The sequence below is a fragment of the Styela clava genome, chromosome 4, assembly GCF_964204865.1.
Source record: "Styela clava chromosome 4, kaStyClav1.hap1.2, whole genome shotgun sequence".
NCBI lineage: Eukaryota > Metazoa > Chordata > Ascidiacea > Stolidobranchia > Styelidae > Styela > Styela clava.
The window spans coordinates 10,299,520-10,325,846 of NC_135253.1; the positions used below are offsets into that span (position 1 = coordinate 10,299,520).

The 26,327-nt window shown below is 35.1% G+C and overlaps 2 protein-coding genes across 6 annotated transcripts; one reads left to right on the forward strand and one right to left on the reverse strand.

The window, feature by feature from the left end:
• Nucleotides 1-4: 4 nt before the first annotated feature.
• On the reverse strand, nt 5-11,262 carry LOC120327152 (N-acetylneuraminate lyase-like). 3 transcript variants are annotated; one of them, XM_039393571.2, is made up of 10 exons: nt 9,512-11,262; nt 8,589-8,666; nt 4,057-4,128; nt 3,411-3,484; nt 3,249-3,336; nt 2,826-2,883; nt 2,074-2,242; nt 1,278-1,423; nt 416-578; nt 5-175 (listed from the first exon to the last, which is right to left on the reverse strand). In XM_039393571.2, the coding sequence occupies exons 2-10, from the start codon at nt 8,597-8,599 to the stop codon at nt 36-38; spliced, it is 921 nt and encodes a 306-aa protein (XP_039249505.2). In that variant the 5' UTR covers nt 8,600-8,666; nt 9,512-11,262; the 3' UTR covers nt 5-35. The 3 variants fall into 3 exon arrangements, with proteins under 3 accessions (XP_039249505.2, XP_039249508.2, XP_039249507.2); XM_039393574.2 differs by lacking the exon at nt 8,589-8,666 and having other exon boundaries at nt 9,521-11,262; XM_039393573.2 differs by lacking the exon at nt 8,589-8,666.
• Nucleotides 8,182-26,327, forward strand: LOC120327151 (dual specificity tyrosine-phosphorylation-regulated kinase 1B-like). Of its 3 annotated transcripts, none has more exons than XM_078112221.1 (14): nt 8,182-8,380; nt 13,934-14,056; nt 16,352-16,524; nt 16,935-17,036; nt 18,425-18,625; nt 18,992-19,139; nt 19,438-19,577; nt 20,190-20,336; nt 21,941-22,087; nt 22,581-22,724; nt 22,876-22,993; nt 23,110-23,253; nt 23,926-24,042; nt 24,414-26,327. In XM_078112221.1, exons 3-14 carry the CDS (start codon nt 16,459-16,461, stop codon nt 25,091-25,093), a joined length of 2,154 nt encoding a protein of 717 aa, XP_077968347.1. In that variant the 5' UTR covers nt 8,182-8,380; nt 13,934-14,056; nt 16,352-16,458; the 3' UTR covers nt 25,094-26,327. The 3 variants fall into 3 exon arrangements, with proteins under 3 accessions (XP_077968347.1, XP_039249503.2, XP_039249502.2); XM_039393569.2 differs by lacking the exon at nt 8,182-8,380 and adding an exon at nt 12,607-13,751 and having other exon boundaries at nt 23,929-24,042; XM_039393568.2 differs by lacking the exon at nt 8,182-8,380 and adding an exon at nt 12,943-13,751.

Consider the following 26,327-nt stretch of genomic DNA (forward strand, 5'->3'; position numbering starts at 1 on the left):
GGCATGCATATTTCCTTTATACGTTTGAGCTCCAATTATAACGTCATAAGTCCCGAACTTTTAATCGACTTCATTGCTTTCTCAACCCCGTCTTCGTCCACTGGAGCAATCGGTAATCGAGAGGGTCCGAGTTTTATTCCACTGATGCGTTCTGTCACCCCTCTTAGGTGTTGTCCTAAACAAAATTGGTTTTCAGCATTGTTGTTAGTGCATTATCTAATACCGTCAGAAAATGAGAAGAAAATTTTTCATATCTAATCCGTATTTTAAATCAACAGTTTTAACAGAGTCCCTGACACGTCGAGTAACTTTTAATTTTATAACCTAAGTGAGACACTTTTTTGTCAAAGAAGCTCATTTTTGTATTTCGATATTTATGTAAATCAAATAAACTGCGATCGGAAGTACAACTTACCCACTATTCCCGAAATTACTTGAATATCTTGCTGTTTCTTCATTGCCTCTCTAATATCATTTGCAGTAAACAAGTCAAACATTTCTTTGTATAAACTACCCATGTAATTAAACGTCGCTCCAACGAATGAAGTCCCGCCTGACAATGCAGCGAAGAGTAGTGCCTAAAAGTTATCTGGAGTATAGCCGATTCATTTTTTATATTACCATTTGCAGTATGGAAACTGAATAGTCAGAAAAAAAAAATCGAAGTGACGTATTTTGTTGTTTAGGCTACTAACAGTTTCATTTTCTCTTTTGACGGACTTCGTGGCATAACGCGATGCTTAGCTTGCCCGTGCTTGGGTAAATCGCAAACAATTAGTACTATGTCCAGTCAAATAGTTGAGCTTGCCTGACATGCAAAACTAACTGCGGTGTACCCGCAGAATTTTACCTATACAAATCTTTTTAACATAACTCGAAATTGTTATGATATAACATCAAATCGAACTTAGTTGAATGCAGATACCTTGGGGACGTGAGCAGAGTTGAAATCTGGTATAAACCTATTTTTCAAAAATTATTGAGCTAAAGCTAGTGAGGAACTGTTTTTTGGTGTCCACGAACTTTGGTTATTAGCAAGAAGTCAACAACTTAAAATACTTATAAAATACTTATAAAATACTTTTCAAATGAAATTAGACTTTGTATATTAAATAAAATAAATTTTCTACTTTTTGTAGTGTTTAATTTTAGTTTTGCCTTGTTTTATGGTCTAGATGGAAAATAATCCCATTAATTTATATTAAACAAAAATTAGCGTTGAATTATCTACTCTGATTGGTTGTACAACTGAAATACTAAATAAAGTTTGCCCATACCTCATCTTTTCCGAATGATAAGGTCACTCGGTCTCCATATCTTTGCTGACATCTACCAAAGTCTCCCATGTTGAATGTAACAAATTTCATCCCAGCAAAATTTGGGATTCTATCTACAACATTGTCCAACAGGTCTAGCATTGCAACTGCAAATAGGGAAATTAATTTCAAAAAGTCCATATGTTCAGTGATGGATTCAATTGTTTAGAACGGGTTCTCGTTTGTGTCAAACTAATTTACAACAGGTTCCCTCATTCCAAAAGTGTATGTATGTCATTACTTAAGCTTTATAAACATGATACGTTTTATAATTTATATAAATCTAATACATAACTTTTAAAGCGCCCAATATATTGCTAGTCGTCCGCTGCACATTACCCATTTGCTGTGGTCGTATAACGTTCAGAACAAAAACGAGAACGCAGAATTTTAACTATACAAATCTTTTTAACATAACTCGAAATTGTTATGATATAACATCAAATCGAACTTAGTTGAATGCAGATTCCTTGGGGACGTGAGCAGAGTTGAAAGCTGGGTTCGCTGATTATCACGACATTCCAAGAACGAGTATACGCAAACCCGCTGAATCCCACCACTACCTATGTTACATATATATATATATATACGAGGTATATTGCGTCAAGAGCTAAAGAATCGATAGTGTTTTAATAGAATTATCTTATTCCAGCAGACATAAGATTGGAACCTTTTCATCTCAATTAGCTCATGGGCAACTGAAATATACAGCATTTATTCGTAACCGTCCGTCACTTATAACAAAATGGCGACTTACAGTCGGCTCCTGTTCTTTCCGGTAAGTGGTAGAACAATACTGGAATATCTGGAACGACTTTTGCTACGCTTGCCAAGTAATCTCCGAGTATTTGTACCGATGCTGGCTTAAAATATGTAGGTGGGGCAATGGCTATTGCATCCGCTTTCATTTCTGTAGCATGTTTTGCCTATTAAAGATGAGGTTGATCTTGTCAAGAGCATATATATTTATAATAACATTTCAACCTTGCAATGATATTTCAATATGCAATGATCCGTATTCAACTATAGTTTGAGGATCTGTTAAAGGTATATCTCTATATTCTCATGACAGTGACATGCCAGGCATAAATGAATTAAGTTTATATAAAAAGGGATTTATCGTTAAAAACAAAGACTATGTAATTTTAGATACGTCCTCACCGACCTTTTTTGAAAATATATATATATATATATCAGATTTGAAATGTCAGGTCAAAGTCCTCATAATAATAATTATTTTATACCAATGAATCATTTTTTAGCATATAGTCGCTATTTCGTTGTAACATCGGCATCAACATTAGAAATGTTTTGCTATAGAGCCGTGAAGAATACGAGTAAGCGCGAGTATATTAGCGTGCACAAAGACGCTCTCGTGCGATAAATAAAACTACAATTTAATTTTTTTATTCTATTTTTTACATTTCTTGTAGAATGCATTCTTCATATTACGTCGATAAAATACAACGTTACACCGATTTCAAAATATATATATGACTACATATTCACCAAGTCCTGAGTTTCGGCGAGATTTCCAGCACCGACGTGAATGATTATTTTCTTAAATCTAAAACATAATGGATAACTGTTGCATCCATATTGAATAACGAATTCATAAACCGTTGTATTTGCTTAGAACAGAGAATTTCAGGTTGAGAATGTTTACTGCATTAAATTAAACGTTTATTTTCTGGCATATAAAGCAGTTTATTGAACTTGTAAATGTTACTAGACACCATAGGTTACCCAATGGGCATTTCAAAATGTTTGCATTTGACATGTATATACTAGAATCAAATGTTGGTCAGTCAGAAAATTTTATTACACATTCCTATTCGTACAGATAGTTATTCAATTGTCTCGTCGAACGTAAAGCACTACTAGGTCATAATAATATGAAATGTTTTTCCAATTAGGTCCGTTACGACTTACATTTTTCGGCCTTGTTTAACCCACTCTTCGCCAACCTTCTTTCTTTCTTCAATCGTTAAATTTTGACCCTCACCAGTTGTTCCACATACTGTGTAAAATAAACTTACTCGTATACGGTATTCTATTCACAAAGTTACATATAGAAATAAACCATCCATTTACCAAATATGTTGTCAACGCATTGCTTGTTTTTCAAATACACCGCATATTCAGCAATCGGACTGACATTGATTGACCTGAAACAGTGACAATAACATTTCAAACGCCATTTAGATTCGCACCATGCAAATGCCAAATACATTGATTTGTGGAAGTTTGTTAATAATGAAATAAAACAACTTTTGCTTACAATTTGCTATCGGTGCGACGCATGGAATTAAAGCTAATGAAGCGCTTGTCATCGCATAACTGATAGTCGCGGTTGCCGAGATTGATTACGGCCACTGCCAAATAACCATCCAAATACATGCACGAGGAACCATCGACCATGCAGTTGACGAGCTATATCGGTAACCCCTATCAGAGACCATGTCAAATGACAGTCCAATGTGTCCTACAAGCCGTATAAGGCCATTAATGAAATGGCGATTGGGACCACATACACCTGAATGGCCCCCAGACACTACAAATTTTATCGGAAAAAGCACGTCTGAGAAGATAAAATCGAACAACTTACACACAACGTAGATTTTTGGTTATTTAGTTTTTTACATTCTAATCTAACATATCCAGATGCCTATACATTGCTCTGACGATTTTAAACGTTTACAAGATATTTATGGGGTTATAATATGATTTTGCAACTCACCCATCTTCAAGCATCGGAGTACATGGTGCAACAATTAGACCTTCGATGGATAACTTCATTTCGTTATTGAACCTATCAATAACGTAAACAGATTCACAATAAAGTTATTGTACGAGTTAAATAACACTAATCTTTCAATGTTACTTAATCCGCCTAACTCGCGCAATTGCGAATGTACAACCATAATGTTTATTCAGTCATTTGCTGAAGTGTATCGCGTTAGTTCTGTTTTACTTCTTCATACAAACGGGCACTGATAGAGACATCTCTTCTCCGCTCATATTGCAAATAACGCCAAATCGGTAAATTAGCTATTGGTTACTCCAGCTGCAATCAGAAATGACGAACCGCCCATCAATTCTTTGCATATGACATGTTGAAATCTTTATGGCTGATATGTCCTAAAAACGTCTTTTTCTATGTAACAGTAGAAGCAATCAAATATTTTCCAATGGCGCCAGAGAAAGCAGTGTGTAAACTAAATAATCAGTACGGGTCATACGAAGCATACAAATAATCGTTTAAGTTTTAGAAGTTGCATACATTAATGTAAATCGCATAATTCATGGCTTGGTAATAGTATCGGACTTAAACAGACGGCAGTCAAGTAATTGTAAACATCTGGATAACACTCATCTTTGCCCTGCGCCAGAATGTTTGTATTCCGTAAGAGTATTGGGACTCGGGCGGTGGTGTGGCGCATCGCGCCGAGCGTTAAGAATATGCCTGTCGCGCACCTCTGATTACTTTGTGTAGGTCCGTATCCCTAGGGTGGTTCCCGTACATTAAAACCCACGTACATTTGACCCACGACAAATGCACCTGCATATATTGCACCTATGAATTTTTTTGTTTTGCGGATATATATTTGAAGTTTGAACCCATACTAACCCTAACCCATGGGTCTTAGCACCCGCATATAGATTGAACCCGCGGATATACACATGGGTTCAAATGTACGGTCACCCCCGTGGGTATAATTATATGCGAGAGGGTTGCTGGACCCTTCGCTGCCATAGGTTAGTTCACGTATCCGCTGGTCGGTTACGGCTTCCGCCATCATCAAGTCCACGCCTCTAAAACAAATAACTTGCTAACTAATCCCATACCCGACATAGACTGGTAACTGGACGAGAGGCCGTGGTGCGCCATATGATTAAGCTGTCTTATAAGCGTTCATTTTTCCGCATAGTTCTCTGATGAGATGCGGATTCAGTAGATAACGTAGCCGCTCGTCGTCAGTTTTTTTATAATATAAATACAAGAGAGCTGTGCTGAAACATATGAACACGTCACAAGGTGTCGCTATTTTTTATTCTGACACATAAAAAACGAATCTCTTTAAGTCCACAGAAATTTTCGAAATAAGTAAAAGTAATATCCTTCTGTCAAAATCAATCTTTAACCACTGAAAATTTCAAAGCAATTGGTTCAGTATTCGAAGGGAAAAGCGATTTCATCATGACGAAAGAGAAGAATAATACTATCAAGAACAACAACATATATTGATCTTTATGTACACTGACGTGTCCAATAAGTTAAATTGAATTACTGCAAAAGGGTATCAATGTTCATATTATGTCAATAAACGAAATTTTGATAGCTCATTAGCGCCTCTCGCGTCTTTTGTCTAAAACATAATCGATGATATTGACACACATCTCCAATAGCGACGCTGATCGACTATTTACGCCTCCAGTTCGAAAATCCAGTTAGCTTGAAATTTCCGCCATTTTGTCGCGTCTGAGAGAGCTATTTCCTTCGTTCAATTTGTTATTCAATACTGTATGTTTATATGGGAATATTGTCATATTTATGTAGTGTTGTATAAGCGCGTCACATAAGGTATATTTAGGAGTAGAATAGACAAGTAAATGGCGGTACTTTGCAAAAGAAATGCATCTGCTTACTATTGACGCGATGGCATTGTTAAAATGCGTCTCGACGCGTCGTTCGTTCATCGTTTGTTTATCTTTTTCCCGCGCAAATCCGGTGAAGCGTATTTTGCAGAATTTGAATTCTGATGTAGCCTAATTGTGTATTGAATTGCTTTGCAACCACACTGCAGAAGCTGAACTTTCCAGGATTCAGACATCCATGTGCTGCCAGTATCAGTTGATTCATTAGTGTAGTTACGGTACTCTGACTGCAGGACTGTACAGCTGTCATGCTGTAGTATTGCTTAATCTTCATAATGGTACCTACCATAACTGCATACTGCAGTACTGGGATAACTAAGTACAGAAGTGCCTGTATTCTGATGCCTGGATGGTCCGGATAGTTAAGTCGTCAATTTCTGAAATTTTCAACCTGGAAGGTACCGTAATGGTGGTTGTCACCACAAGCAGACAAGTCCAGAAGTCCTGCTGAAAGAATCAATTTGACAAAATTCTAAATACCGGTAATAGTCTACATTTTATTAAAACAAGATGTCCGTACCATACTGCTGTACCCGAGGACTGCATTACAGTTATATATAAAATAATGTTAGATCTATTTATACAGGTCAGTTCGCAGATCAAAGTTTTTGAATAAGGTATCTTGGACAGTACGGTGAGTCAAGTATATCCTGATATCTGTCTGTATATGCGTATTAAGAGAGCGAAATTTGTTGTTTCGTCAACCGGAAAGCGAGCATTGTTACAATAAAAAAAACAAAATACACAAATGTTATTTAGTACCTATACAGCTATAATTGGGGGAGCAATACGACCGTATGGTCTTCATTACCGGTACCGTATTGTTTGTCTACTGTACATAATTTACGTTTTTCTGTCTTGTTCCACCGTTTTTCTGATACATACGGTACGTTAGTAAATAAATACTGAAATAAGTTCACAATACTCAAAAATATTTTGGTTACACTGCTGGAATATACATGCAAATGGATGCTTGAATGTACTACTGCCAGACTGTACTATGCATTACGACATAGATAAACAACAGGACTAAACAAAATATGGATATACAGATTTAACAAATGAATGTGTGACAAGGCATAAAAAGGGAAAATGGAAATGAGCATTAGTATCATCTAATTTTGTCCATGTTAATTTGGTTTGATTGTGGGTCTAATATAGTTTGAAGATATCTAGTTACAGATATCTGGATATCTCTCCATTTCACAGGGGGTACCTTTGCAATGCAAAGGGTGTTAGGCTGTTTCTGAAGATCTTTTGGGCTTAAATTAGCTCCATGCACAATTCTACTCTCACCAACACGCATTTGGTGAATGAATAATTCAAATTTATATTTTCCAATACTAATGATAATAGTCTTAAGATATAAAAAAGTCTCCAAATTCATAGTATATATATGACATAATTTTTTCAACAATATTTAATCTTTAGCATAAAATGGAACTTTTTCTATAATTGTTTAATTTGAACTGTAACAACACAAGCTTAATGATCACTATATCTCAACCTAATTAGATTAGCATAAGAACATCATAGCATAGCCCAATCTGCTATCAATTCAGCCATGATTTTGTAATTTGTTTACTATGTTAAGATCAACTGTTATTCAGTTCATGTTATTCATGTTCTGTTTTTAATACCACATTTTCAGAGTCAAATTCCATTTACATGCACCATTTGCAAAAATATCTGATCGAGCAGTTGGGATTCAAAATTCTTTACGAAAATATATGCAATGATGTTTGACAATTCTGTGTTAAAGTGCCTTTGGCTGATTTATACAAATATATAGCCCTTGTATTTATGCGCTGAGTTTCTTTACGAACATATATGCAATGATGTTTGACAATTCTGTGTTAAAGTGCCTTTGGCTGATTTATACAAATATATAGCCCTTGTATTTATGCGCTGAGTTTATTCCAATTTTCATTTATGGAGTTGTAGATGAGTCTCCCTACAGAACTCAACATTCCATTCCAGAAATCAACTTCCTCCACCAAGTCCATGCTTCCGAAAACAAAAATTTGGCAACTAATCTCAGGCCTGCTAGGACTGGTAGCAGGACGAGAGGCCGTGGTTCACCATATGCTTAGGCTGTCTTATCGGCTTTTCTCTCTGCCGGGATAAACATGTAAATCCTATCCTAACTTGCAGATTTAGTGATAGATAGAATATCTTAACAATGGTTTTGTTTTAATTTTGCCAGGTTATTGCTAGTATTGTGGAAGGGTGTTAAAAGAATTTTGGTTGTTTACTGTTTTTTGCTGTGTGCAATATAGGAGGATCTACATGATTGACTAGCAATACATGTTGTATGAAGAATGTTATGAAAGATGGAACAATAAGACAGCATGAATGAAGATATTTCTCCAATACATGTCATATTATTTATTTAACATTCCAAGGTTAGTACGGTTCATATTTGTATATTTTCTTTATTTATTTCCTATTGTAATAAATAAGTTTGCTTGCAAGATTTTCGAAACAAGTGCTTTTTGCATTTGTATTGGATATAGATGAATATTACAAGATATGTCCCGGGTGGTGGTGGATGAAACTATAAAATCTTATTGATGGAAGGGGAAGCAATTTTTCATGTTAATAAAGTATAACCTGCTTATCATCACATTGAATATACATAAGCCGCCACATGCGAAAATCCTGGTTCAAGTTGGAGAATTGCCAGCAAGTCTGAAACAAAGTATTTTGTCCATTATGATTATTGATAAAGGCAGAAGAGTCCTGCTTCTAGATCTTGAAAATTAGTCAGCAAGTTTTGAACCTATTAGTTTAGTTGATGAATGATCAAGAAATTAATACACCGACAAGTGAATGTATAATAAACTGCAGTTGGCAGATGATGATTGCAATCCAGTCAATGACTTTTGATTGATGGATGGGGTGATGATTTGCATTTGATAAGAAGTGACAGTGCCAAAAGTTAGGTCACAAATCGTCACTCTTCAATGATTGTTCATTTGCTGCACTAATCACTTGAAAATTGTATTCAGTATTGTGCTAAATGATAGGGGTATATCTGACCAACAATTAGTTTATGATAGCTTCCCATCAGTTTATGACAAACCATTGCGACTGTTGTAGTACACGAATCATTTAGATATTCATAGTTTCAAAAGAAAGAATTTGCTTTATAGTCAGGATGGGTTATCTGTCTGCGATGTTGGATGTACCAATGCTATAATATGCAAGAGTACAGCATGCCCATGTTGGTAGATGCATTACAAATGGAACTTCTACACTCACATATTATCAGTTGTATATGATCAATTTTCCAAGTCAACACCACTATTCAAACATATAATAACTTGTCTGAGGACAAGTGTACTAATCTACTTGACAAACATAGTTTTGTGATGTCTATTGTCCTGAGTAGGTTTTCTGGAAAACTGTTAAAACTTTGATATCAACTCTCACCATTTTCTATTTGTCTTTATTGTTGTTACCGTCATTTACTCGAAGATCTCAGGAACGGTGTGCAAGGAAGGATACATAAAATATAAATAAAAAATGCTTACCGTACATACTTTATTAAATGTTTGGTTATGAAATTTCATCGCAGGACAATCTCGTCTTCTTCCTTATTAAGCAGGAAAAACAAACAGCAATTAGGATTACACTGTAAATATCACTTGCTACATCTATGTGTATATCCAGTAGAAATATAATTGTCTAGAATTTTATTCTGGAACACAAAACATGGAAAAATGATCAAATCAGGGATGTCAATATATAACCTCTTTAATTAAAACTCAAAGCTTGTTATTAACTAAATAATATGACTTCGCATCGCCTTAGTGATTGACTGAATGAATATTAAATATATAACATAGCTGAAAATTTTTGGGCAAGTGTTATTAGTAGATAACACAAACTTATCCTTATATTCGATTTATTCTTTATCGAGCTTCATGCTGCTTATGTTAAGTGGTAAACAAATTTGGTGGAAGAAAAATTCCAAGCTAGGTACAGTGGTATGAATTTGAGGTCTAGTTGTTTCATGCAATAAGACTGTAACTAGTCAGAATAATATTATCTTGATAAGAGAAAATTTCACTGAGGTTCTGCTCCATGTTGTAATTTGCACAAAACAATACCAAAGAGTGATGTGTTATTGTGGGCATGTGTAGTGAAATTGTAGCAGTAGCTTGTGGTATAGGTGTTCACACGCAATCACAGCAAAATAAACTAGATTCAAATACATTGAACTATTTATTATATCATTTCACCGATACAGACTGTTCTAAATGGCATTCCACCCGTTTTAGGTTTACCATATGCATTATGCATAACACCACCCAGACGTTGTTTTCATGCGTTCAATAATTTATTGTGTTTGAACTAACTCTGATCATTCGCCCGTGGTGGGTATAGTAGCGAGGTACATACGGAATGAGCAATTGGTAAAGATATTGAATTCGAAATTAGAATGCGTTCCGCTAATTCAAGAGCGGAAATTGAACTTGTATTTTGGTAAACAATCGATTACCGCTATAGGATAGTTGCAATTTGATCTTCTTTCGTGCTCCGTCCATAGTTCAGGGTTATTATATTTAGATAACGTTTTTTTTCAGCGCTAAATGACAAGCTATGAGACTCCCCACACAGTGACAAGGGCGCAAACACCGCGCTTGCAGACAAGTTGAGCCTGCAACTCGTGACGTAATATTGCCACAGGTGGTTTGCGCAATGTCAGTCACATGATCGTCTCGTTCCTTTTTTCTTATGTTACGCTTGGCTATACTCTATTAAGTTTCAAGCATCGTCGTTTCTCTCGTTTTGTTTAACCCGTATGTAGCTCTTATTGGTAGTGCAACAGGCGCAACGTATAATAGGCCACGAAAGCACAGGTTATCGACTGGTCAATGTCTGGTGACGACACACTCGAACTAAGCCTGTTTTGTTAAAACTAAAATGAACTAAATAAACAAGGTGTGGAAATATGCGGATAGTTTCGCGCGCATAGGAATTCTTTTTCTACCTTCTGCCTGAATATGCTCTCAAAGGCATCGCTTTACCCATACAGGAAGTTAAAATCAGCCAACTGTAGATTGGTTTGAGTTCAGTATATTGAACAGTAGAATTGTTGACGATATGCGTTTTGAGTTGGTAAATCGGATAGCGGGTTACAATAAACAGGAAAACATATTCATGCCATGCGAAACTCAGCCTACAAGGAAGTTCCATCTATTTGAAACAGCACTTAGTCAGTCGTCTTTTTGCGGTGGTACGGCACTTCGACTCAGTTTGAACCGAAAATTCAAAACTTCTGGTGATTACCACTTTAGTTATACATCTTGATGGTATAACTTGAGGGTGACCCACATTTTCTGTCTGGGAATGTTCCTGTCGTATTTATATGTGCTCAGGTGTGCATCAATACTATCTGTCGTTAAGTTGTTAATCGATTAATTTAAAATAGATCGTTGCCGAGTTACCGTTGATATCCAAACTAGAAGTGGTTGAGATTTTTTCCCCCTTGATGTCGGTGCGTATTTATTTCCGTGTGTGCATCGGATAGCGCTGCGTTACAGAACAAGTAATCCTTCTCCGCTTTTATCCTTCATACATAGCCGATAACCGGCCCTGTTGAACTACGTGAGTCGTCGCTAAAAGAGCAAAACGTCTATCGCCTTAGTTGCGTATCTTGAAGGCGTCATATCTTTTTCCAGCTGTCATCTGTTTTGCTTCGTCACTGTCAAATTTAGATGCCGCCGTATTTTTGAAAGCGGAATACACCAAGTCGTTCTTTAGGTTAACCGCACGCGTGATTTTCTATTCTGTCGTATTATAACGTAAAATTAGTTGAACTTGAGGGTAATTTACAAATATTTTATGCCGAGGAAGTAATTCACGGATCGTATGTTTGTAATAACATTTAAGGTTTGAGTTTGTTAATGGTTTACGAATACGTGTGTGGGCATATCAAAATATCGCAGGTCGAAAGCTAAGACACGTCACATTACATAGGCAGAACAGCGATGGTATCAATGACCTATATTTTAGTTAATGTGGATGTTCGACTTCGAAAAAACCCTATATAACGATTATTTTAAAAATTATGTCTTTCGGTTGTTATTTTGTTAAAATAAGAAATATATATTAGAATGTATGCGTATCACATTGTGTCTCATTAATTCAAATTTGATCGAATTCAGTCACGATTTCGGTTTCAACTCACGCTTGTCGGAAGAACTAGATATTTTTAGGCAGCTTTCCTATCGATATGGCCTAATCGATAGCATGTAGCGTTGCGTTATTTTTTAGGAACCATGTGCTGTAGTGTCGGTTCATTTTACATCGTATTGGACTTTGTCATATTCACGTATTAAATGAGAAATATTTCTCGATAGTTCTGGGCTGACGAAAGCAAATAATTGATTGCTCTTGACACCTCGACGCTTTTGCTGGTGTCACGTGATGTCGGATATTCTTATTCGATTGGTTTTCGCTGCGTTCAACGCCATGAGTCATATTTACGTCAGACGCTGATTAATAAACACGTTAGGCGGTTCATACGCTTTGTTGTGCCACCGCAGGATGTGATGTGTGAGCAATCGAGTTTGGCAAAATTATTCGTTCTTTTTTATTACCGATCTATTTGCGATGACTTGTGAAATGATTCGCGCTGAAAGCGGGAAGTACCGCGATGTAATTAACAAGAAGATTTATAGCGGTCAGCAGTCGATGTACAATCAAGTGAAAGTGCATTGCGAAAGGCACGAAGGCTAATTATAGAAGAGATAGCTTAAATGCCAAGTGAAACAAAGCGTGTTGCTTCGTTTCAGCCACAATGTTGCGCTAACGATTACGCTGCTAAGATTTACTTGCGTGTGGGCTGCATTACATTGGTTTGATGCCCTGGGCTATATGTAACTAGAGCAATGGGTTGTGAACCCTCGGGGCAAATTAGAATATCATTTGAATTAATCGCTGGCGTTAGTGGCAGGCAATGTTGTCACGTGGTAATGGTGCTTAATTTGTTGCTGCAAATGATTATTCTAAAACACATTTTTATGGAGGCAAGTTGAGAGCAAAGGCTGTGATTAGGCTCCTTATCGCGAAAATACCAGTAAATAGCATACAGATTTAAATAGTTCTTTATGATCTTAAATTTTTAATTTGTTATATTGTATAGCCTTGGAAGTTAGTGATTGGGCTTCCCTAAAATGCTTGACTGTACTTTTTGTGCACATCGTTTGTGGATTGTATTCTCTAATACAATGTTTGTTGAGGATTTATCAAAATATTACCTGTGAATTTGGATTACGCAAAATTGGAGTACGTAGTACGAAGGATTATATGTAACTTTGTAAAAACCAGACACTTTCCAAATGGTTGTTAAGCAGCAGGTTCAGTCTCCAGAGCAGTCTGAATCAGGTCAGTCAGCATTGTCCAGCTTTATAGTTCCACCTGACTTAACAAGAGAAAACATGTGGCATCGTCCCTATAACGGGGCCCCACAAAACAACTTTTCTGCTCCTGAACAACAACAACACGTTTCATGGAACGCTCTATCGTCATGTCGTATTGAGTGGTTTAATGATAGGAATCCGCCACCCCCTCCTCAACATGGAGTCAAGCACCCAAAAAAGAAACCTACATCTAGTGCAGAAGAAATTGGATTTTATCATCGACATCCTGCAAAGCGTGCATGGAATGATGGCGGACAACGTAACTGGACTCCAATACAAAATAATGACCAGAATGATGAAAATGATTCTACTTCAGGGTTGCTAACATTAAGCAATGGTGTTGGTGAGAATTTGCCCATTACGAGTTTATTATCTTTGCAATCCGACATTGCAATGCAAAAATGAAGAGCCGTCTATTTCTTAGACTAGATGGCAGCTTGGAATTATCAACAAATAGAATGTCTCTTGTTTTGAACATTTTCGTCATGTATCAGACAAAATATTAATGAATTGTTTCTATTTCAGATTCTTTAAATCTCGGTGTTGCTGATCACAGCGACGTTGCATCTCATCGACATTCATTTAATTTACATCAACCTGGCAGCAAAAATCCGTTCGCTGATATACTAGAAGGACAACGAAGAAAAGGTATAGTAATTTTAATATGTATTCTATTTGTATGTATGCATACTCAGGCAATTCCTAGTAAATACTATTGTTTCGTTTAGTCTGTTCAGTTTCATCTGATTGATGTGACTGGCATTTGTCCAAGTTTCATTCCCATATTTGTAAATGATGATGGATGGCTCAATTTATAGTCATTGATCTACCAATTACACTTTATACCACTGACAAATCATAATTAGGGATACGCATTCTTGCATACTCATTTGGGCTGTAATTAAACCGAAATTTTGGAAATACTTGTGGAGGATAAAAATTAAAATTCAGTAAAATTTGTTGTTGACTGAAGCTGTGTCTATTGGGAGATCTTATCAAATGCTTGTTGTAGAATATTTCTAATTTGAAAATATGTGCATTTCGAAAAAATATGCCTGTGTCTAGTTTTCTATTATTATGAAAAGATTAATACTCAATTTTCTAATTTTCTTGCGTAATTGATACCACTTCTCTTATGAAGGAGTGTGGGTTTGCGAATGAAACCATTATCCCAGTATCTTATATATTGGAATTTTTTTCTGGAGGGATGATTGTCATGAAAAAAGTAAACATCTGATGTTTATTCATCATTGACAACACTTTCCCAGATATTAACAATATCTTTGGGCTATGAAATTGATACATATCTATATTCAGACAGTTGTCATAAAAAGGTTTTGTTGAACCTGACAATTGTAGATGTATTACCTCATCCAACTATATATGGTTGGTATTTGCGAAAAATCCATTAGAAGGGGTTTCACATATGTCATAACTTTCACTTGCCTGTACTTTGAACCTTGTGTTAGAATGACACAATATCATGAGTCATTCCTTGTTCTGCATGCCGTTGTGTTGTTTTGCATGCCGTGATTGATTAATTGAACTAGATTGTATAATTATTCGTCAGCTGATCTGCAGTAAATATTTACTTTGAATATATTATGTTAATTATATTCATGTTCTCACTCCATGAAAATAAAACAAGGACTGGGAAAAGGCTTATTGATTCGTCAACCCATGTAAACTATATTATGTTGAAAGGATTTATCTTTGTTTAGTTATTGTTACTGCAATAAATACCTGTTTATTTAATTTAGATTGGAGATGGGCCTTATTACTTGAATAAAATTTTTTATCGCACTTTCAAGAATAAGCTTTTGTGTGCAATACAAACTTGATTTGTTTACCAATACACCATTTGAACCTCATAATAAGCTTTAACTGTGGATAACAAACTGTAGACATATTTTTATTGTGACAATCAATGTATGTGAGTGAATAATATTTTGTACAGAAAGAATTTTAAAAACAACACTTAGAACTTTGTTTTGATAGTTCTGTATTTCTCGGCATTTAATTCCGCAATTTGAATATACCATAAAAACCATAAAATTTGTAACCAACAGTTTACTCAAGGAACTCGACAAACTTTAACTTTGTGGAATGAAAACATTGAAAGTATCTCTTTACTGAAAAAAAGTTTATTATGTATATTTTGAATATTTAATTTAATTCAAGAGATGTGCTGCACATTATCACACATATATATTCTATTTTATTCAAGAGACTTGTTGCACACTAACACAAATAAAAATTCTATAACGTTTTGTCTGACAGAGGTCAGACTTTTTCAGACATACGTATTTCAACTAGTATGCATGAAAGTAATAGCAATATTGAGTTTGTTTCCAATAGAGAGAAATAGAATTGTGGGCATTGTTAATGTGCTAATGTGCAGCAAGATTGTTGAACAAATAGAATAGTCATCTACTCATCTTGACTTATTCGTACAAGGATTCACTTGTGCAAATGCATAGAGCAAGAAAAGTTAGTTAGTTTTGTGTAACCCCATTTGATAATTTTGAATCTAATTATTACTTATCGATGTCGATCAGTAAGTATGTTGATAGGTATTTGTCTGTCTGTTCGTCTGTTAGACACTTTCGTGTGTTATGCAATATCTCACGAAAGCAAGGTTGAATCTGCTCCAAATTGCATGCATGTGCATTCCTCATATCTCGGACCAGAAGCTTGTTGATTTCGGATGAATTATGTCTTATAATGAGAGAGTTATTAATTAATTAGTGATGGGACACGAGGTGTCGCTATTGAGTCAGATCGAAGGATACACGCTAGATCGATAAGTTGGCACCGGCGGTCTCCGATCACTATCTCGTTTAGACATTTATGGACTGAACTGCATGTTAGCAATACAATTTACTACAGAAATTTGTTCACGAAACACAATGGCTTTAACATGCTGTAACTATTTTGTTTCAGAGGAAGGGTGCCGAGAGTGTCACAGACTTCAGTCTTCTTCTTCATCTCATCATCATTTTCATTCTCATCATCACAATAGCACGAGCAATCATCACCACCCATTACAAATGGCACAAGGAGGTACGGGACAGGAAGCACAAGGAAACTTGTATGATCAACAACAACAGCAACAGGTTTGTAGGGCTTCAAACAGTATTGTCAAGATATTACAAAGAATAGAGCTGTGGTTGAAATATGTACAATTTTGTGATGATATGAAACTATTAATATGTATCACTGTTTGAAAAAATACATTTCGATTTTATAAAATGTTTTATTTATTTCTATTTACATTGAAGTTATTAGATATAAGGCCACTTTGAATCGTAACGGCAATGATTTGTTTCAAGGGGGCATTGTATAGCATGTCTAGTAAAAACTTTTCTTATTGAGACCCTTTAAATAATCACTATTGTCAATTAGTTAGTGACCTAGATTCAGCATTTATTCACCCTTGTAGGCTTCTATAAGTGCATGGCCACAAATCAATGATTTCTTGATTGATTGGATTTATTGAGTGATAACAATTCTTTGATATGAACAGGAACAGATGTCCAGGATTCCCATGTCATTTCGTGATTCATCCAACGCTCCCATGAGAAAACTCTCAGTCGATTTGATCAAGACATATAAGCACATTAATGAGGTTAGTGATAAGGTTATTTGGACTATGGTACTTTTGTTTTTTATTGCCCACGGAAGCAATGTCATATGTTAATAGTATACTGTGGAAATATATTAAGTTCAATAATAACTATATCCTATGCAGTAGACAGTTTTCTTGAATTTAGGCTTTCTTTGTTAGATATGATTAAGTGATGCATGACAATGAGTTTGAGTCATATGAATGTTGGTCATACTGATGTGCTGATATTACAGTGGCAACAGTGTGATATGTTCTATTATAATTACAAAATAATATGAAAATAGGTGGATAACATAAACAGCTGTTCATCCTTATCACTTATTAACATGTATCTACCATTATACCAGTGATGTCTATATCTGAATAATCAGATTTTATTGCTCACTTCCATTATTAAAACAGTAATTTCAAGTTATTTTTGGCATAATTATCTGTACATTCTCAACCACAGTGCAATCTCTATGTTGGAAATTGAATTTATTATTCAAAGTTTGCAATATCTGATGATTTTAATAAAACCTTTTTGTTATGTATGCTATTTTTAGAAGACCGTTTTAAAACGATTCAGTAATGCTCATACACTGCATATTTGACACCCTGAGAATGATAAAGTAAATGTTGTGAACGCTTCACTGAGTGATCTCGAAGCCATATCGGCGCTAACTCCATTGACCTGTCTAGACTTATTTCTTTCATCTGATTATTCTCCTTTCTGGATTTGTTTACCAGAATATATTTTTCACCCTTAAGTAATTGAAGGCAGGCACATGGAATAAATATATTGGCATTGAATTTTATCATGGTCAATTTTTGAATAGCCAATCCCAATTGAATTGGTACAAATATTATGATATGTACCAACCATTTTCTGTCTGTTGTTAATTGAAGTTAGGTTGATATGATATGACTGAAACCGAATTTCTAGATATTTTTATTTCAATGGAAACCAATATAAGCCAACTTCAAAAATATATTTTTGTTAAAATAAAATGATTGTGTAATTTGATATACATAATGCCATGACATTATATTTGCAATAATTCAAATAAACAAAATTAGAATAGGTACTATAGTCTAGGAATCTCAATAGAAGTGCTTGTGGTTATGAAACTGTTCTACTCTCGTACCTGACAATTATCATGCAGTCGATGAAAATTAAATGCCCGCGAAACATGAAAAATAGATGATCATGTTCATATTTATCATGCTAACTTGAAAACAAGTTTACTCTATTTCTCTAAACGCTTGTATTTGGATATAACTTTTGTATGTGCGTTTTGTAATTTATGTAACTTTTTAGATTATGCTAAAGAACTTGCTCCACTTAGCTTTATAATCGCTTTTATCCTCCCTTATGATAAATAACTATGAAAACCTAATTATACCAGGTATACTATGCAAAAAAGAAGAAACGAGCACAACAAGCAGCTGCAGCAGCGGCAGCGGCTGTAGACAACAGATCTAGAGAACCAAGAGTTTATAATGAGGGATATGATGATGATAATTACGATTACATCATCAAAAATGGTGAAAAATGGAACGATAGATATGAAATTGATTCTTTGATTGGAAAAGGTTCATTTGGTCAGGTAAGTGTTGAGAGCAATTCTTTCCATATGAGGTATGGTTGGGACGTTCCCAATGATCTATGTATAACTTTATAATAGCTAGAAATGGCCTAATCTCAATTTTGTTGTGCCATGGACATTTAGGAATTGCGATGATAAGTATTCAGATTATTTACTCAACTTAAAAATCTGTAAAACATGGTTTCATCATTGGTATGGCAAGACTTTTCGGTTCATAACATAAACGAGCATTAGTGAAGATGTAGATTTTGTTTTGATGTTGGCCATCCATTCAAAAGAACCCTTTTCTTTCCTGAATTTTTTTTTGAACAGCGATTTCCATCTTTTCATCAATAATTTCTATAAAGTGTGTTTATTTTTATGCAGGTGGCAAAAGCATACGACCATGAAGAACAAGAATATGTCGCGATCAAAATTATTAAAAATAAAAAAGCATTTTATAAGCAAGCACTAATTGAAGTGAGGTTGCTTGAACTCATGAATCGATACGACTCTGAAAATAAATATTATATTGGTGAGAATATTTTTATGGTATATTAATTTAAGTCTTACTGATTCTTCTTCTTCTTCTGGCAAAAAAAAACAGAAAGCACTATCAAAATGTTTTTCCTCAACTTCTCTGTTTCGTGCTATCTCAAATTAACCTTTTTTACAGAAAAGTTATGCAGAATGTATGTACTCTGTGTGAGTTCTGATTATTGTGCTCATGTCAAATTATGTATATTTGGTTGTTCAGTCATACAAAAGGGAAATTAATTCCATATTGCATATTTTTTATGTACCATAAATAATTTTACATTCTGTTTTTACAGTCCGATTAAAACGGCATTTTCAATTCCGAAATCATCTATGTCTCGTCTTTGAATTGTTATCATATAACTTGTACGACTTATTACGAAACACAAATTTTCGAGGAGTTTCGCTGAATTTAACAAGAAAATTTGCGCAGCAGGTTTGTTGAAGTTTAATTTCTATTACCAGTAGTCGATGCTATTACAAAAAGTGTGTGAAAGGATATTGCCATTATCGAGATAATGGAATCCTGGAAAATTATAATCAACCCCCGACACGATTTCGACTTGAACTCCAGCTCCGACAAGATCGAATTTGGCAAAATCTGTAGTGTATGCCGGCCTTCTCATTGACTGTTAATACAGGCGCTTAGTGAACTTATGATGATTTTTGAGTTTCTTTGAAGACAGTGGAATATGCCAACTTTGAGGGCCTGGTCATTACTGAGCAACCCAAGTTGTATAAGCTAATTCAGTTATTTGATATTAGTAATGTTCCCATCAAGATATATTTATTTATAATTGATCCATTGGCTTTCATCTGATTTTAATAATGCACTGTGATCATTCAAGGGACATAATTACAGTATTTAGTTTATATCAGATCTGCCTTACAGAAGATAATTTTTGTTATATGAATAGATGCAGAGTTGCAGACCATTATACATTTGCAACTTTGTCTATAGGACTCTTATTATTGCAGATTTTCACTTTAATAACCACTTGTGAGTTCATCATAATTATGTCATTTCAGTATATTCTTACGTATTTAGCTCTGCACGGCTCTGTTATTTTTGTCGACTCCCGAAATCAATATAATTCACTGCGATTTAAAACCGGAAAATATTCTCTTATGTAATCCAAAACGAAGTGCCATAAAAATAGTCGACTTTGGAAGTTCTTGTCGACTTGGCGAAAGGGTGAGTCCATGTTTAAAGTTGATTATCTTAGTGATTACGTAAGAATTGTTTTTTTGATGTTGTACTCCTTTACTGACTGATTGGAATAATATTTGTGATGATTGCAAAAACAGTATTTGATGTATGGGTGGGTGGTCGATTTGATTAGAGTTAAGAGTTGATGGGAGTATTGTGTGGTTTGTCTTACTTATTCTAGTATGTTTTGAAATCATTAACTGGATTTCAGTTCATGGTTATTATTGAGTCACAATTGCCAATTGGTCATATTCATTGGAGTTGTGTATTGATGATATATGCAACTTGGAATGTGAATATTGTCATTTTTCATTCTGTTTGTTCGTTTTGATTTGAAATTTTTTTTGTTTTGTTCCATAGTATAGAATTCTAGTTCATGGGTTGATTCAGTCATATTGACTGAAGTTGAAATTTGCTTTGTTTGTAATTGAAGTTTGCTGAGTGTGTCAATGAAATATGCAACTTGGAATGTGAATATTTTATTTTTCTATCTGTTTGCTCAATTCGATTTGAAATATTTCAAATTCCTCCACAATGTACAGCAATTGTTACTAAAATGCAAATTCCTAATTTTTTTGAAAAGCTTATTCGATTTTCTGCAGTACGATTTCTGTAACTGTTTTATTAGTGAGATTGTGCTCTAATATTTTTACTTCATAGCTTCAAATATGTAACTGCTGTAATGTACCATTATGTCAGTTGGGGGTTGCATCAGTGATCTCATATGAACCTTATACAAGCAGTGAAATAAGATATCATTGGTATTGGTAAATCATTACCCAATGTCATATGTTTACTCTCACACCAGCTAACCCAAGGCATTCATATATGTTACATATTTTGGAGATGAAAATGACATCTCCAAATTTAGTTTTGATTTTTTGTCAATTAAGCATGACAGACTGATAATATTGTCATAACTAACATTGGCCTGCATTAAGCTATGCTCCATTGTTCACATATTTTAAATGTCAGAATTGTTGTTTACTGGCAGCATTCTTGCTTCATTTTATTGGCTGCCTCACATGACATGCTCAATCTAAATAATATTTGTATTGCCACTCGCTTGACATCATGTGCTCCGATAAACCTAGCACAGTCAAAATTAGGGGACTCCACATCTGAATATTCGATATACTAAAATTTTATCTTATAATTGTGTTTGATTACTAATAATATAAAAAGTGATTTTGCAACTAAACATACCATTTTTCACTCACTAAATTTATAAAATAGTGGTTTTAGAGACAAGAAATAGTGGAATATATATTCATGATAAATATTAATTTTATTTTCTGAATCCTAAAACGATTGTCTTAAATAATTGAAATCTCACACCAACTAGATTTTTCAGACAACCTTGGTTTTAAGTCTAGTAATAAATATAGTTTTATGCATGTGCCTATATTATTTTCTTGACAACCGGTACATTGTATTCTGTCTTTTATCAATCCTCATGATTTCTGTATTTTAAACTACCAGTATGTTTGAAGAAGTTGAATATAATATTTTTTTGCTTGTTGATATTTTCCCCTATTTTCTTTTTATAAGTCTTCCATAGTAATTCACTTTATACTTTTCATTTACAGATATACCAATATATTCAATCAAGATTCTATCGATCACCAGAAGTTTTGCTGGGCATTCCATACGACATGGCGATAGATATGTGGTCTCTCGGTTGTATTTTAGTTGAAATGCACACGGGAGAACCATTGTTTGCTGGTTCTAATGAGGTTGGTATTTAGAAAAGCCATTTTTTCAGTTTTGATTGGGTTACTCCCATTATTGTTTAGTAATTGTGTGTAGAGGTTGTTTTCATTATTAGTGCATCAAACTCAAAAATTATATAACACAGTTATGAAAATATCAAATGAATGTTGAAACAAGGAAAATTAATTTATAGAGATAAATATGATCGCCTTCGTGCCAAATTCAACGAATATATTAAAAGAATAGAAACAGGGCACCGGTTCGGACAATCTCTGTGTGAGACATAAACTGGCTAATGATGCCCAACAAATGAGTTATGGGAAATAGATTAGAACAAAAATTTGACTGAATCATTCAAAATTTGTTTTGTACCGTTCACAAACTGTTGATAGAATGTGTAAATGAACGATCTTATCTTTATTTTTTGTAAATGTATTCGGGATCAAAAATATCACAAGAAGATCTGTCATTAGATATCTTATTCTTTATTCCAATCTGTTATATCTGAATCTACAGGAGGATCAAATGAACAAAATAATAGAAGTTTTAGGAATGCCACCTGCACATATGCTTGAAAATGGTTCGCAACAAAAAGTCCGAAAAATATTTGAAAGATTACCAGACGGTACATGGAGAGTACGGAGACATAAAGACAAAAAAGTAAGTTAATCATTTTAATGCTAGGCCATCTTGACATATGATGTTGTTCCCTATTCATATGTTGATTTATGGTTGATACTTAAGAGCATTTATCTTAGTTAAAATATAGTTAATCCGTAGCTTGTTTATAAACTTATTAATAATATTTCAGTATCGAGAACCAGGGTCACGTAAACTGCATGATGTCTTGGGTGTTGAGACTGGCGGCCCAGGCGGCAGAAGGTTGGGAGAAGCAGGTCACACAGAGCAAGATTATTTGAAATTTAAAGGTATGTTATTCATTCCCTCTTTAGCATATACTGAATTTTTGTTGCTTTTTGCCCATACTGTTGTCTATAGGCTTTTATAGGTTGCTCAAATCAATAACTTGTCATTATTTATTCAGATTTAATCCATCGCATGCTTGCCTTCGATCCGAAAGAGCGATTGACCCCATTCTTTTCTCTCCAACATAGTTTTTTTAAGAAAACCGCAGACGGTTCAACGAATACAAGCACAAGTCCCGCACAAGATTTGAGCAGCTCCTCAGGTTTGTTGGAAGTATTGTCTCTTCCTAGTGCTTCTTTGTTTCAATATTAGCTGATGTTATATGAATTGTCCATGCAACATCTTTGTCATTTATTATATAAAACATATCTCAAAAAGTGTATGATCGAATTACATTCCCCCATTGCCATTTTTATTTAAATGTCACTAACAGCAGATGCTCTTAAATTTTTTGAGATGTTTTATGGTAAAACCACCCTGACAATCAGCAATACTGGCCCAGTTCAGTATATCCTACCCATTTTACTCTAGGCCTAGATGAGGTGATGACCAGAGGTTTTCTCATCTGACTAGATATTTTGGAATTTGCCATACAACTATTTTTGCTGTGCCTTGCCCCCGAGTGGTACAAAATTACAAATTCATTCAATATCTTCACTTATGACTTCGACCAGAACAAAATCCTATTAAGCAATCAAATCAAGTTAATCTATAGACCTATTTGAACTGCTTTGAACTAGGAATGTCAAAACAATAAAGGTATCTACATTTATTCTGGAGAATTGCCTTTTTATATAATGAAAATATGATTTAGTAGTGTAGATCTGTTTAGATTTTTTAAAACTATGAGTATCCGGCAGTATTGCGTCACTACCATAAAAAATCCTAGGAGATAGTTTATCGATTTAGTCTTAATGGTATAAATATTTTATAGCAGGAAGCAGTTCCTCAGGAGGTCGCGCTAGATCTGACCCTGGCGTACAACAGGCCACATACTCGACTACTGCGGAAGTTTACACATTGGATGCACCTGTGACATATGCATCACCAGGTAAGATTTTTTTGATAAGTCGTATAAAATTTATTCATTTATTCTGCCAATATTGTGCAACATAGATTGAACACATAGTGATAATCAGCTACTCAAAATTGTTCTTGTAAATCCTTTTCTCTGTCGTAGTGACTATGCCCTGGAAGAATATGATGCTTGTTAATAAAACAGAATGTGCATGAAAAAAATTTGCATCTCTGAATGTGTTACGTGATGGTGGCCACACACACACTCACTTCATCATATATAATAAATATTTTCTGTAGTGTTACAGTGACAGTTTGAGTTATTTGAGACTGTTATCTATTGGCTTGGTGTATCACAGTAAAGCCAGGAAAAGAGGGCAATGTTAAAATGATTCTGTTTTACAGCTGGCTATGGAACTGCTACCTATATGTCTCCGTCCACGACACAAGTTGCAGGCAAAGTTGGGTTGTCAACAAATGTCAAGTCACCGTCATCAAGTGGAGGAGGTTTTTCATCTATTCACCCCATGACTGAGTCTGCATCACCTCGACATACAAACAGAGGAAGTAGTTTGCAACAGCAACAGACGTTGATTACGAATGCAGCACCAATTCTTGATGCAATACCACATCAATTATTAACGACTGGCGTGTTTCCACCTGGCCAACAGTATTCGACTGGTGGTGTTTTGGGACCCTTGGGCGGCATCACCCACCAGCCTGGATTTGGGGGAATAAATCCTCCCAGTTTTGCTGTTAACCAATATGGGGGCGATTCACCCCCACCTGAAAGTATGTCTCCCTATTATCAAGGGGGTTCTGGTGACATGCCCCCACTTGGTGTGGCCTTGCAACAGCATCCATCTTTACCCCCATATCAAATGCTTGGAATGCAAGCGTCTGGTCTTGCAATGGGTTACGTTGGACAAGGAACTGGTATGATGGGTGCTAATCTGGGTGGAGTTGGACACCCACCCATGGGGCCATACCATTCACATCATTCTAGTACAAGCAGATCGCACTCTCAGCAGGACTCGCCTATGACGGGAGTGCAAATGCAACAATCACCAGTGCCATCTTCGTGACAGATCGCAAGATAATGGTGTGAATGAGCGCCTTTTTCTAAAAAATGTCGCAAGCGAGCATATCACTGGTTTACCAGTTGCTGAGTTGAGGAAGCTGTAGTCCTTCCAGTTGGACTGGACAAGTAACGTTTGCCAACATGATCTTGCCAGAGTGCCAAACACATGGTGATGAGAGACCTCATACCTGCGATGCAGGCAACAATGAAGGCTTAAGACTGGTTTGGTCCGAGTGTGGACAATAAAAAAGTTCTGTCATGAAAATGCCATGACCTTGGTGTTCTAAGCTTTATTGTTATTAATAGTGCGAGTGCGGGTTTTAGCACAGTTTGTGAGATGCTTTTAACTTTACATTTCAAAATTGAGTGTGGTATCATACTCCCTAAGTTTTAACATTATTTGCTCATAAATGTTGGTATTTTTGTCTGTTTACTTGAGGTTTTTGGAAGATGTAAGTAAAAATATTGTATAGTTGCTGCAAGCAGTTTGATGATCTTATCCTGATAAGGGTATTGAATTCTGTTTAATTACAATTCTTTCTCAAACTGAAGGAGCAACTGTGTTTGTCTAAAATCCGGTAAAATCACATAAACAAAAAAGCAAATGCTAGACAAATTTGATACTTTTCATCTTGTTTATTATGATACATATCGATAAAGTGAAATTTTTTCCAAATCTTGGGGTGCTGATTAGTCAAGTGAAAGGAAAGATAATATGCTCAGTTATAGCTTTGAACGGAGTTAAAAAACTAGAACATTGCAATGTTTGATAACTTGATTGGTGCTTTTATTGGAGCTGTTTTCTGGCTCTTGTTTTGTTTGTGTTTTCTCACCAATTGTTTATTATTCAACATCTTGGGATATGTCTTGTCTCAAGACTGTTTTGTGATAAATTTTTGGCTTATTGGTCTATTTCTCTTCATTATTTATTTCATTTTTTTTTCTATTCGAGTACCTGCGCTTGTCACAATATGTGGCACTTGATATATTCTACAAAGGCGGGTATGTCCAGCATATGAATTTTCCTTGCAGCTCATCTACAAAAAATAACACAAAAGATTGGCACCTGATCTTCACACTATTTAGTGTATAAATGCTGAACCAGTCAAATATTTTCTTTCGGGTCAGTGTTCACTTTCAATATTTCAGTTCACACAACCGTTTCATCTTGAAAATGCGTTCTTGTTACCTAACCGTTATTGATGGGATGTGTTTGAATACAATATGTCCTTGATGCA

What these genes read in the sequence shown, in the direction of transcription:
- LOC120327152 (XM_039393571.2), bottom strand. An exon ending in ACTCCGATGCTTGAAGATGG is followed by an intron (nt 3,485 to 4,056) that starts GTGAGTTGCAAA and finishes TCACTGTTTCAG; the next exon opens with GTCAATCAATGTCAGTCCGA. An exon ending in TCGCCGAAACTCAGGACTTG is followed by an intron (nt 2,243 to 2,825) that starts GTGAATATGTAG and finishes CATCTTTAATAG; the next exon opens with GCAAAACATGCTACAGAAAT.
- LOC120327151 (XM_039393568.2), top strand. Translation starts at nt 13,328, where the DNA reads ATGGTTGTTAAGCAGCAGGTTCAGTCTCCAGAGCAGTCTGAATCAGGT. An exon ending in AACATTAAGCAATGGTGTTG is followed by an intron (nt 13,752 to 13,933) that starts GTGAGAATTTGC and finishes TTTCTATTTCAG; the next exon opens with ATTCTTTAAATCTCGGTGTT. An exon ending in AGATTTGAGCAGCTCCTCAG is followed by an intron (nt 23,254 to 23,925) that starts GTTTGTTGGAAG and finishes AATATTTTATAG; the next exon opens with CAGGAAGCAGTTCCTCAGGA.